The sequence below is a fragment of the Cervus canadensis genome, chromosome 11 (assembly GCF_019320065.1).
Source record: "Cervus canadensis isolate Bull #8, Minnesota chromosome 11, ASM1932006v1, whole genome shotgun sequence".
Lineage (NCBI taxonomy): Eukaryota > Metazoa > Chordata > Mammalia > Artiodactyla > Cervidae > Cervus > Cervus canadensis.
In genome coordinates, this window is record NC_057396.1 from 59,834,986 (window position 1) to 59,848,322 (window position 13,337).

The window sequence follows — 13,337 nt, forward strand, 5'->3', positions numbered from 1 at the left end:
GTATGGGTATGATGAGGCATTGTGCCAGGGGCCCCATGGTCCTGAATCTCCTTCGGTCCTCCAGCAAGCCTAGGTGGCAGTTTTCCAGGAGAGGATATAGCAGCTCAGAAAGGCTAGTCCAAAGTCACCACACCAGCAAGAAAAAATCTGAGCTGTTGTCTCCACAGGCTCTGATTTGACTGGAGCTCATGACTAGGCGTGATCTGGTTCCGGGACTTTTCTCCCAGGGTGGTGCATGAGTGCTGCTAAAATCTAGTGGGAAGAGGCTAGAGATGCAGCTAGGCATCCTGCAGTGTACAAGACAGCCCTCCCAACAAGTGCCATCCTGGACCAAAATGCCAGTCCCTCCCAGGCTGAGAAGCTCTGCTTTTCACCCTAGAATTCTCTCTCTAGCTGGAAATGTGGTGAAGCGCATCCTTCTCCAGCTTGCTTTTAGCTCAAAGGGTTGGAACTGTTTTTCCTTAGGCTCTCAATTTACTGCTTCCCATCTTGGAAGAAGTAAAATGTGTTAGAGGAACACCTTGAGAACTGATGTTTAAGAAAAGGAAAAGAAACATATTAAAAGAGCACGTGAGCTGGCGCTGTACTATGTGCTGTGCTTAGAAGTTCAGTCGTGTCCGACTCTGTGTGACCCAGTGGACTGCAGGCCGCCAGGCTCCTCTGTCCATGGGATTCTCCAGGCAAGAATACTGGAGTAAGTTGCCACACCCTTCTCCAGGGGATCTTCCCAACCCAGGGGTTGAACCCAGGTCTCTCACGTTGCAGGTAGATTCTTCACCATCTGAGCCACCAGGGAAGCCCAGGACATTTAACTTCGTAGCATTACTTATCCTTCCAAATAGCCCTTAAGCTTGGAGGACATCCACGGTCCCCTGACTCCCTCTTTGGAATCAGTGAAGATGTTGAGCTCGGAAGGAGTAACACACTCCAGGTCACATAGCTCAAAGACAAAGATGGGGAGTCTGGGTTCCAACCCAGCCCTCAAAGTCTCCAAAATCTCAACCTCCCATAATGGATACTTTTTTTTTAAAGAAAATAATAAAAGTTATGCTGAAGGTAAAGTAAAAAGATGAAAGAGAAGCATTAATACTTCTGAATTAAAAGGATTGCTTTTCATACCTCATCAGGTAATCACCTGGGCTTCCCTGGTAGTTCAGCTGGTAAAGAATCTGCCTGCAATGCAGGAAAACCCAGTTCAATTCCTCGGTCAGGAAGTTCCCCTGGAGAAGGGATAGGCTACCCACTCCAGGATTCTTGGGTTTCCCTGGTCGCTCAGCTGGTAAAGGATCCATCTGCACTGTGGGAGACGTGGGTTTGATCCCTGGGTTGGGAAGATCCCCTGGAGGAGGGCATGACAACCCATTCCAGTATTCTTACCTGGATCCCATGGACAGAGGAGCCTGGCAGACCACAGTCCATGGGGTCACAAAAAGTTGGACACACGACTGAGTGACTAAGCACAGCAGAAGGTAATCGCCATGTACCACGGAAAGTCTACCTGTGTATGCAGGAGTGTGGGTGAGTTGGTTATAATAATGCTTTTTCTTTCTTTCTTTTTTTCCCATTCTCAAAAGACACATTTATTATCTATTATCTCATTTGATCTTCTCAACCATCTTGTGAGGCCGCTGGGGGGCAAATGTCCTCATTTTACACCTGAAAAGCTGGGCCTCCAAGGGGGGTAGAACTTGGTTGAAAGGCCTTCAGCCATGCTGGCCCCAGGGGCCTTCCGTGCCCACCTTGAGGGCATGGTCCCTGCCGCCGCCGCAAGCTGGGTTGAGAACACTGACCTTCTCTCCTCAGCAGCCTGGGTGAGCTCAGTGAACTCTGACTCACTGAGGAATAAGCCACATAAACTGTTTTATGGGTGCTAACCATTTACTGGGCCCTGTAAAAAAGGGCCCCTCGTTGTCCTGGCTGCTTTCCCTTGGAAAGGGGGTGCCAGCTGGGAGTGCACTCAGCCTCCTGGGGGCCCAGATGGAAATGGGGCAGCTGTGACCTTGTAGTCCTCAGGACTTCTCTCTGGCTGAGAGTAGTCCGCCTGGAGGAGAGGGGCTCTTGGGGCATTTGGTCATAAGAGGGAGCCTGGCCCCCATGTTCCTGCGACATTTATTGAATTTTTAGTACCCGCTGAGCTGTGTGCACAAGTTCATTTGATGCCCACAGCCCTTTGAGTTTGGGTTGTTCCCGTTTTACAAGTGGGGAAAGTGAGGATCAGAAAGATTCAGGTCGGACAGACTTGAACTTGTTCAAGGTCACCCACGGGGAGCAGGAGAACTAGGATCTGAGCCCACCTCTTCCCAACTCTAAAGCTGGGTGTTTGGTCCTCACCCCACCCTGTCTTCTAGATTTTGGGGAATTGGTGAAGAGAAACCCTGAGAGCTGGCTGAGGAAGTAGGTCATAGTTGGCCCCAGCAGGCCTGACTTCCACTGAAATAGCCACTTTGAAACAGCCCTGCAGGCAAAGCCTTGTGAAAGAATTTCAGGGAAGCCTCCCCTGCACACCCCACCCCCACCCCCAGCCTGGAGGGCACATGGACTGCGCTCTGAGCTCCAGCCCTTTCAGGGTTAAACAGTAACCTTTCTACTGCTTGTAGCTGAGCAAATGCTGGCAAGGAACAAGCCTAGCCTTGAGCAAACAGGAGCTGGTGCCATGTCCTCTCCCTCTCCCAGCCACCTCTCTGGGGACCTGGAAGCTTTCTTTTGCCTTCAAGTCCCCCATCTGATTTCTTAGCTTAGGGCTATTGCTCTAGAAAGCTCGATGGGGAAAAGAAAAGGAGGTTTGACTTGGGCTGGTTTTCTCTGAGAGTGAGAATCCAAGACATTTCTGGAAACGAACTTCAAAAGCAATTTACTCGCCCTTCACGTTCCACCCGGGGAAACTGAGGCCCACGGTTACTTCTGGTTCAGGTTGTCCAGAGGCATAGTGTCCCTCCTCGTCATAACATGCCTGCTATGCAGTCGTGTCCTATTTGGTGCCAAGTGCTCGAGGTACGGAGACTCACTTAAGCCCCAACCAATACATACGGTGGGTATAATAGTCTGTATTCTATATAAAAGAAAACTGGGGTTCAGAGAGGCTAATAATTGTTTGACTTAGTACAAACCTTAGCTGGTATTAAGTGGTGGAACTTGGGATAAACCCCAGCTCTTTCTGACGTCGAAACTCATCTTTATGGCACCACCACATATAACTCAGCTGGGCTACCTCCCCTCCCCATGGTCTGTTACAGCGCTCATCATTCCCACCCCATCCTGCCTTCTACTTTCTACTCAGGCTGAATTCAGGCCTAATTATTTGCCAAACAACCAGGATGATGATGTTAATAATCATCATAAATGTTCCTGTTTAGCCTAATTCAACTCTTAATCACTGCTCTACTCCCTGTTCCTAGAACTGTGCCCAACCCATTTCAAGGCTAATAAATATCTGTTGAATGAATGAATACATGAGTGAATTTCTATGCCTTTTCCAGACTCCTTCTCTCCCCTCTTAAGCCCTACATTTTTTTTTTTTTTTTTTTAAATTTTTTTATTAGTTGGAGGCTAATTACTTCACAACATTTCAGTGGGTTTTGTCATACATTGATATGAATCAGCCATAGATTTACACTTATTCCCCATCCCGATCCCCCCTCCCACCTCCCTCTCCACCCGATTCCTCTGGGTCTTCCCAGTGCACCAGGCCGGAGCACTTGTCTCATGCATCCCACCTGGGCTGGTGATCTGTTTCACCATAGATAGTATACATGCTGTTCTTTTGAAACATCCCACCCTCACCTTCTCCCACAGAGTTCAAAAGTCTGTTCTGTATTTCTGTGTCTCTTTTTCTGTTTTGCATATAGGGTTATCGTTACCATCTTTCTAAATTCCATATATATGTGTTAGTATGCTGTAATGTTCTTTATCTTTCTGGCTTACTTCACTCTGTATAAGGGTTAAGCCCTACATTGACCCGAAGGAGCAGTAGTTAAATTAAAGGAAGGGGTTTTAAGGGAGTGGAATGGTTCTGGTTGGACAATTTCCATCCTGGGGATGTTGGTGACACATGAAGATGCAAGTTTTCGCCCAAACAGGCAGAGAATTTTCCATGATCTTCTATTGTAATGGTAGCTTCTCCCAACTCCAACATTTAGAAAGAGCAGGTTACCCTTAGAGGTCCCGGGTAAGGCTCAGTCACCTTCTAGAAACAGGCTGCTCATCCTTTGAATGATTGAACACACTTTTGAGGCTTTGAGTCCAGCATGAGGGTAAGAACATTGTAAGTGCTGGAGGACTGAGGTGAATAATTTCTAAAGCGTAAAATTTTCGTACGGTTCAAAAAAATCCAAAAGCAGGCTCATGGAAGAAAGGCTCTTCTCCTTGATCCTTTACTGAGAAAATGAGCCCCATACTGAGAAAGTCCCGTTCAGATCAGCTGTGAAGCTTGCAGTATCCTCCAGATAAATGGCATCATCGGCTCAATGGACATGAGTTTGAGCAAACTCCGGGAGATGGTGAAGGACAGGGAGGCCTGGCGTGCTGCGGTCCATGGCGTTGCAAAGAGTCAGATGTTGACTGAGCAACTGAATGGTGACAACTAAAAGGAAAGGGAATATGAGGCTGAACTTCTTACCAAGAAGGAAGGGAAGGGTCAGTGTCTTGGAGAAGCCAGTTGATTTATAACATTATCACAGAGTGAAGGACTTGAAAAGCTCTAGGTCAAATATGGCTGAGGTCCCCTGAGACCAGCCCATCTCTTGGCAGATATCCTCGCTGAGGAAATTTACTGGATGCCGAGGTGCAGGATGCTCAGGTGTGTCAGAACTCGTACATGTCTGATTTCAAGTCTGGGTTCCCACACAGGTGCTGGGTCTGTTCTGCTACCCGTTTGGGATTTTACCGAATGGCAATTCCTCTTTCAACAAAATCTCTCTGACATTTTCACTTTTGTAGAAAAAAAGAAAAAAGTTGGCTGCTAGCCAGGCTCACCCGGTGAGCAGGTATTACATTTTCCTCCTGTTTCATTCCCGAGCAGAGATTATTCATTTATGAATGGGTGGCTGTAAAAACTTGCCTCATGCATATGAAAATTGAACCTGGAAATTTTTAATTGCCAGTCAGTTTTGCTTTTACTGAAAGGGCTGTGGCAACATGCTTGGCAGGCAGTGGATGGGAGGACACGTTCTTTCTTCCTTCCTAAATTTGCTCTATGATCCATACTCTGAAATGACGTTTGTCCCAGAGGCACTGACCGAACGGCCTGTTTGATCCCCTTACAGATCATGATTCTGGAAGGAAGTGGTGTAATGAATCTCAACCCCAGCAACAATCTTCTCCACCAGCAGCCGGCCTGGACAGACAGCTACCCCACGTGCAATGGTAAGGGGGCTGCGCATGTCTTTCCCCTTGCAGCTTCTTCCTTTGCTCTGATTAGACTTCATTCCCCAACTTCATGAAGCATACAGGGGGTGTGGGAGCCAGGAGGCCTGTGGGAAATACAGGGGATGTGGGAGCCAGGGGGACTGGAGAAAACTCTTCACGCAGGAGACCCCAGAGGTCCCTGGAGCCCCAGCCAGAAGCCCACTTGAGATATTACGTGGTTTCCTCTCAATATTCAAAGTTCCAGGTTGGTAAGCTGACAGAGAGGGTGAGAGAAGAGATACCCCAAAGTAAGGCCATTTTAATAGTGTTGGCTGGGATATGAAGATGGGATAGGAGAGAAAACTCTGTGTGTGTGTGTGTGTGTGTGGCATGGAAGCATGAACGTTAAGGAGAAGAGAGTTAGAGCAGCTTCATTTTTCTGTTTCATCTTCCGGTGACTTCCCTCTGTAAAGGGTGGGTAGATTTGTTAGGAGACCATGTGCCTGCCTGTGGTGCTTTAATCTGGGATTGATGGATTAGAAGAGGGAGGGCTTAACTCTGGGGCCTACAGAGGGTTTGGTGGATCCAGCCCACGGCTTACTGTAGAAGCCAGATTGAATACAGTCGTTGCTAATCAGGGCCATGCACCTTGTTGTGAAGGCAGTCAGTTGGGGCAGACTGCTATGCACTGGACCGCAGCAGGTATAAGGAGGTCTGGGCCTTCTCCCACCCTCTGCCTATTGCTAATTTCCTCCCCGGAGACTCTGCTGCTCTTGCTTCCCTTGAACATCATGAAAGTGGCTCTTGGTGAACAGTGTCTGGGAGGCAGGAGTGGGATGCTAATTGGAAGGGTTGCATTCTCCAAGAAGCTGCCGATTCCTGGGCAGCTCCACCTTTCAGTTTGGAATCTCCAGCCACACAGCATGGAAAACAGACAGAAAACAGAAGGCAGACCTTCTCTTATTTGATCACCTGTCCTCCTGAACTGCTATCTTTTCTGGGCATGAGCTTTCCTGTGGGGACCTTGAAGGATAATTCTAAACAGGGTAAAGCTCTTCAGGCTGGAAAGTCTTTTGCATCCCAAGCCCTAGGACCTTCCATTATGGCAGCATTCCTCTTGTTTGCTTTGCAGGGAGTGGAATCCACTCATCACTGTTACATTCTCACTTCCAGAAGCTCCTGGTCTTGATTGATGGGGTCGGGGAGACCAGTTGAATTCCAGAGAGGAGCTGAACTCATAGGCTTTTCAATGCTTCTCCCCAAACTTCTGGAGGCTAGTGGGGAGCCTGCCCTGTTCAACTTCAGACAAAATTCTCTGGTTCTGCCAAGTTCTCATAGGCTGCACTGTCAGGAACCCTCCTCTCATCTGAATCACGTGACATTGAAAGAAGAAAGTACTGGAGGCCTGGTGTGGGGTTGTTGAGAGTTGTTGTCTCTGGTTTGCAAGCTCAGAGTTGCACAGTTAACAAAATAATTAATTTAAAGATAAAAGAACAGAGACTTGGGGAGCTGCAAAAAATATAGCCCATCCTTCAACAGCTGTATTGGTGAGACACCAAAAAAAGTGGGGGGAATGAGAGACATCCCGTCTAGGCTCAGTGTGTTAGTATATTTGGGAATATTTCTATGTATTTAAATGTGGGGACTAGATTCTTCCGATCCTTATCCCTTCCCCCTTCACTGTTGGCTTCCCCTTTAGGACCCCAGCTGAGGGTTCAGGCCTGCTTTTGTGTGGTTGTGAGATATGAAGAGTAAGGCATCTAATGTGAATGGCAGTTATGACCCAGGACAGTACCTTTGTGCCCACGTGATCTTGACCTCCTGCTCTTAGCAATCCTTAAGTCTGGGAGCAGTGGATGAAGTCCAAGAGGGTGAGCAAAAACAGGAGTGGGTTGGAAGCATTCCCCCTTCAGCTTCTCCTCGGGGAGTGTTGAGGGCCAGGCTATGGGTATTATGGGGATCAGACCTTTTGGAGCTCTGTATCTCCTTGCCACGCAAACTGTGTCCACCGACAATCATCATCATCATCCCCATCCCTGGGACACTCACCAGGAATGCAGAATCTCAGGCCTCACCCCAAGTCTATGGAATCAGAATCTGCATTTGAACAACATTCCCTGGTGATTCATAATTACTTTAGAGTTTAGAGAAATACTGATCTAGCAGGACCTTGAAGAAAAAGTTAGGGACCATTTTCTCGTGCCACATTTTCCTTTATTGGTCCATCCTTGAGTTGGTAGGAGTATCTGTGTGTTATGCTCAGTTAGATTTCCCCTTCTTCAGCTTGGTGGGCTATAATAGGGTCTTCCCCTTGTCCCTACCCCTCGCCTTTTCCAAGACAGCACTCCCTTCCTTGGTCCCTGCTTTAGAAGGGATCGTAAGAGCTCCCAGCCTGGTCACATGCCAACAGAAGCTGGCTCTCTCTTCCCATCCCTCCAGCACTCTGGGTTGATTTAGTGATGTTCTCTTAAGTGAATATGAGAGTCACATACATAGATGGTTAGTCCATAGTGAGCTCAGTAATATTTATTGGCTTGAAGGAACTCCTCTTCTTAACTGGTACTTGAATCAGCCATCCTGTGAATGAACCTCACAGCTCTTCCAGGTTCCAATGTTATTTCTTCTTCAGCAACAAATTTACTGAAGAAATAGAGAAAGCACCTATGATGGCAAAAGCCCTGAGTAGTTTTTATGAGATACAAGGATGGGTAAGATGGATACAAGGATGGGTAAATTGAGCATACAATTTACAAAGAAGAATAGGACTGCAAAGACCTATCAAAAAAGGCAAAAACAGGACAGAAGTCATGAGAAATGGGAATGTTTCCTGGAGATTTAGAGACGGCAGCCCTCATAGTCGGTCAGGGGGTCTGTGATGGCTTTATGGGTGGTCGGAGTCAGTGAGTTGGGCAGGAATTCAACAGGGAGTCATAGCTAAACCTCAAACTGGCCTAAAGGACAATATAGAAAAAAGGCAAAAGGTCACTTGAGGAATAGTGAAGAGCCTCAGTACCTGACTTGGAAGTTTTGGACCTAACTTCAGCGGATAAAGGGAAGTTGCTGAAGGTAACTGGGTAGGGAATTGACGTCACAGTGGTTGTAATAACCAGTACTAGGCAGGGGGACATCAGTATAGCGAGCAGATGAATCATCTGGACCACTCTGGGGAGAAACAAAGGCATCATAAAGAAGAGAACCCAAGTCTCAGGGCTTCTGGTTGAAAATGGTCTGAATTGGGGGTATGTGTGTATGTATAGGTGTGTGTGAGAGAGAGAGGGAAAAAAAACCATGGGAACTATGTGGGTGTGGGCAGAAAGCCAATACGTTGCTGAAACTGTAGCAATGCATTAGCTTTCTTGGTACTTTGTGGAAGATGGGGAAGAAGCTCATGATCTCAGAGCATTTCAAGTCTTGTGTCCTTATCCAGAGCCCAGGGGTAAGTATACAAGGAACAACAGGAAGATGTGGGGAGGCTGAATGATTGGCTCCCACCACAACTAGGGAAGGAATTGCATTTCCCAGAGCCTCCTCTCCAGAGTCCATCAAACCTCTGCTGATGCATGCACACCTTGGCTACTATCCCTGTGACTTCTGGTGGTGTACCTCCCTGTCTGGGATCATGCTCAGAGACAGACACAGGTCACTCACAGGGCTGCCTCCTCTTTTGCAGTTTCCAGTGGGTTTTTTGGAGGCCAGTGGCATGAAATCCATCCTCAGTACTGGACCAAGTACCAGGTGTGGGAGTGGCTCCAGCATCTCCTGGACACCAACCAGCTGGACGCCAGCTGCATCCCTTTCCAGGAGTTTGATGTCAACGGCGAGCACCTCTGCAGCATGAGTCTGCAGGAGTTCACCCGGGCGGCGGGGACGGCGGGGCAGCTCCTTTATAGCAACCTGCAGCATCTCAAGTGGAATGGTGACTCTCTTTCACTCTCTCTACCCTGCTAGGAGCCAGCTGGGAAGGGCAGAGACTCCACGACTGTCAGGGTTCCTGCTTAGGGACATCTGAGGATGGTCTCACCTCCAAATGACTGTTTCCCAAGACAGGGAAGTAGAAGAGAGGTGAGAGGGGACAGGCTTGAAGCCTAGGGTACAAGGTGTGCCAAATCCCATACAAAGCTAGGGTAATGTAATTGTCTCCTTATGGTTAATTCCCAAGGAGACAAGGGTTAGCTGGGTGTTCACAGAATACTTGGTGCTCTCAGAAAACCACTTCTTTCTCTTACAAACGGGGTTTGATTGTTTCATTCCCAATCACTTGCTGGTTAAGATCACCATGGATATTTTAAAAAATATTTCTATATTTAGGTTCCTACAATGGGACGTAAGTATAGTAAAAAAATAGGTGAAATTAGATCTAGTTTGTTTTGGGGGAGGAGAGAAACCTTATGTTATTACAACAGATTCTTGCTGCTGCTGCTGCTGCTGCTAAGTCACTTCACTCGTGTCCGACTCTTAGCAACCCCATGGACTGCAGCCCACCAGGCTCCTCCGTCCATGGGATTTTCCAGACAAGAGTACTGGAGTGGGGTGCCATTGCCTTCTCCGACAACAGATTCTTAAAAGGTCCTAAATCATAAAAAGGGTGAGAACTAATGGTCTGGACAGGTTTGGGATGTTTCTGCAGTGACTTTTGGGATTGGGGCTATCCTAGAGCCCCAGATGTTCTTCTGACGCCTCACCCAGGGCATAGACAGGAAGTATTCAAAGGCTACCTACCAGTGATAGTTGGTTCACACACGCGTGCACGCTACACTGGCTTGGAAGGGGAGACAACTATCTTGCAGAATGCCCATGACACTGGCCTAAAGTTCTTCTGATAATGCTTATTTAAAAAACAGCTCCTCTGAGAACCCTTTTGGGAAGCAGTGATACGTATGAATAGTGGGCTGGCCTGTCTACTTTGGAACGGGCACACCTATCCAAGCAGAACCTGTGTTTGGACGTGGAGCTGGGGCTGTGGGGAACATGAGCTCCAGGGCTGGGGACCAGATTCAGATCCCAACAGCTGCCATCAACACTGAAGAGACCCAATGCCTGGCCGCTGAGCTGGCAGCAATGGTGGCCGTTTGAGATGACCTCATTCAGCTCCAGGGCACTCCCTGCTTCCCGCCCTCCTCAGAGGTGGTTGCTCATTTTTCTTTTACTAGAACCAAACCAAACAAGGCTCTAAAAATAACGCCCAGGAGTCTTCAGAAAGAGCAGACTTATACTTGAAGAATTAAAAATATTTACCTCCCCACCTCCAATTAAATCCACTCCTTTAAAGCTTTGCTCTGATTGAAGCTTAAGACAGGGAGGCGTGGGAGGGGATGTGGTCACCCTTGACTTCCCAGCTCTGGCCTTCCATTTTTGGCCTTCCATGACTTGTCTGGTCCCACGGCATACTGCCGGTGCCTCTGACTGCCTCCTGGCCAGATTTCTCACCTTGTTTTTGCCGTTTGCCTTTTTGTAGACATTCTACTAACTTACATTTATTGAGTATTTATTTATACAAAGACTCCAAGTAAATGGATTCATTTGATGACCTTACGAGAAAATAAACATTGCGCCCATTTGATAGGGGAAGTTTTCTTCTGGGAAAACTGAAGGTCAGAGATGTTAAAGAGTGACCTCTGCTCCTGAGATATTTGTAATCTGGCTGTGGAGGACAAACATACAAAATGAATTTACATGTATATATGTGCTTTAATGGGGTGCTTCCAGGTGGCGCTAGTGGTAAAGAACCTGTCTGCCAATGCAGGAGACATTAGAGATAAGGGTTCGATCCCTGCATCAGGAAGATCCCCTGGAGGAGGAAATGGCAACCCACTCCAGTATTCTTGCCTGGAGAATCCCATGGACAGAGGAGCCTGGGGGGCTACAATCCACAGGGCTGGACACATCTGAAGCTACTTCGAACATGCATGCATGTGCTTTTATACATGATACATCTGAAGAGAAGTTGTAAGGCATACACAAGAGAAGAATCACTGCACGTACCCAGACGTCTCACAGATTAGATCTAACCAAAAGGGGTTTCATTTAAGATCAAAAAAGAATTAAGATGGTTTTGTGTTTTTGTTTGCATTTTGTGTCAGATCTTAGTATGGGAAAGCACCTTAGAGGCCATCTAATGACTTTATCTAGCTTAATCCCCTAAATTTACAGTTGAGGAAACCAAGACCAAGAAAGCTGAAGTGACTTGCAGCTATTAGTGGAGAAACTGGTTTTCTAACATCTAAAGTTCTTGTTCCCTTATACTGGATGTCTTCTCTTTAAAAGGCCAAATAATTCCATCTGAGGTGGGTGCCTCAGCTACTGATTTTCTGGGTCAAGGACCCCAGGCTTGAGATTACAGATGCAGAGGGGGAAGCCCCCTCTCTGAAGTGAAGGATAATGATCAGGCAGTGGGCTTGGCAGAAACTGTTCCATGAAGTCAGCTTCGTCCTTGGCCAAGCAGCACATTTTGGCTCCTTGCGGGCCCGCTCTGACTTTCCCAATCTGCCCTTCACAGGCCAATGCAGCAGTGACCTGTTCCAGTCCACGCACAATGTCATTGTCAAAACCGAACAAACCGGTGAGTCGTGGTAGATGAAGGGAGCCAACTTGGGAAGCAAAGGCCTGGGGAACACAAGTTGGGAGCGAGTGTGAGGGAGAGTGTGGGAGCAGGATAGAGCCAGTATTTTGGCAGGAAATCCAGAGATGCCTCTTCCCTGGCTGTCTCCAATGGGCCTCCCACCCTGCCACGAATCTCATTCCTTGTCCTTGGGACCATGACTGCCAACTGTTTCTGACTTCTAGACTGGTGGTGAGCCTAATTCCTCCCACACGTCTCTGCTTCCCGTGGTTGGTCAGCGGAGCATCCAGGCTCTGATCCAGGAGCCCAGAAAAATGCAGAGTCTAAGCCGGCATCCTCCTTACCGCAGAGAGTCAGGGGGTTGGACTTGGCCGAGTCAGGAGAAGCAAGAGGAGAGAAGAGGAAGCGTCAGTGTCTCCTCTCCCTCTTCTCCCTTGGAGGGAGTGTGTTTCATAAAGAGGAGGAAGCTCCGGACTGGGTGTCGTAGTTACTCTATGAGGAGATAACAACAGGTGTACGGGGTGACCCAACGAGGAGAGAAGGTGTTACCCCAAGAGACTGGACTTGGGGAGAGATTGGGGACCTTGGAGTTTCTTTCTTTTTTTTTTGGAGTTTCTGTAGGGATATCCAAAGCAGTTGGGGAACTGACTCCTGCCTTAAGGGCGCTTTCAGACAAAGGCTGCTGTTCTGAGCTCCGAGTAGAGTCTGCGGTCCCAGAGCCATTACATTCATTTTGTTCTCCTTCTGCCCAATCCTCCCTCCTTCCTCTGTCCTGAACTCTCTCTTCCTGGGGACTTTCTGTCTCCCCACCTCCCCCCCACCCCCCAGCCCCAGGGTACCTGCAGAGAACAGTAACTGCCTCCAGAAGTTGTGCCCCAGAGCCTGGTATCAGTCAGAGTTTCCTGTCATATTGCCCTTTTATGACCTCTTAGTCTAGGGAGAACTCTGCAAGTCCCCCCAAGTCCACAGGAACTGCCCCTGCTCCAGGGTATCTCCCCATGCCCACATCAGCGAGAATGTGGGTCACATGGGCCAACCACAGAGTCAGCCACAGGTCTCCCTGAGGCTTTCGTGCCAGTCACCAAGGACAGAATTTGACCTGGGGTGATTTGTGAGTCACTAGGGGCAGAAACTGGCCCCATGCAGTTATTTACTCTTGTATAAGGGGGCTGGTCTACCATTATTAAAGAAAAAACAATAGCTGCTAAGCATGTTAATTAGGTTTTCCAGCCCTGCCCTTCCCCCGCCAGAGACCAGGGGTTGAGTTACCCAGATGGTTTGTGCTTTATGGGCCTGACTGCCTTAGAAGCAGGAATAGAACTTGGCCAAGAGGATGGTGGCCCCTCACCTCTAACCCCCATTATTGACCAGACAGATAGCCCCAGTGGAAGAGCTAGGAGGGGGTACCGGAGAGGTCCCAAGTGCCTGACAATTC

General features: G+C 48.2%; 1 protein-coding gene across 1 annotated transcript in view; it reads left to right on the plus strand.

Annotated features, from left to right (window-relative positions):
* The window catches only part of EHF (ETS homologous factor), a 43,779-nt gene that overhangs the window by 16,897 nt on the left and 13,545 nt on the right, over positions 1-13,337 (plus strand). Inside the window, exons 2-4 of the mRNA XM_043482516.1 lie at positions 5,262-5,361; positions 9,014-9,259; positions 11,840-11,902. Of these exons, the coding sequence (XP_043338451.1) occupies positions 5,265-5,361; positions 9,014-9,259; positions 11,840-11,902 (406 nt within the window). The 5' untranslated portion in view covers positions 5,262-5,264. The remainder of the gene's footprint in view (positions 1-5,261; positions 5,362-9,013; positions 9,260-11,839; positions 11,903-13,337) is intronic.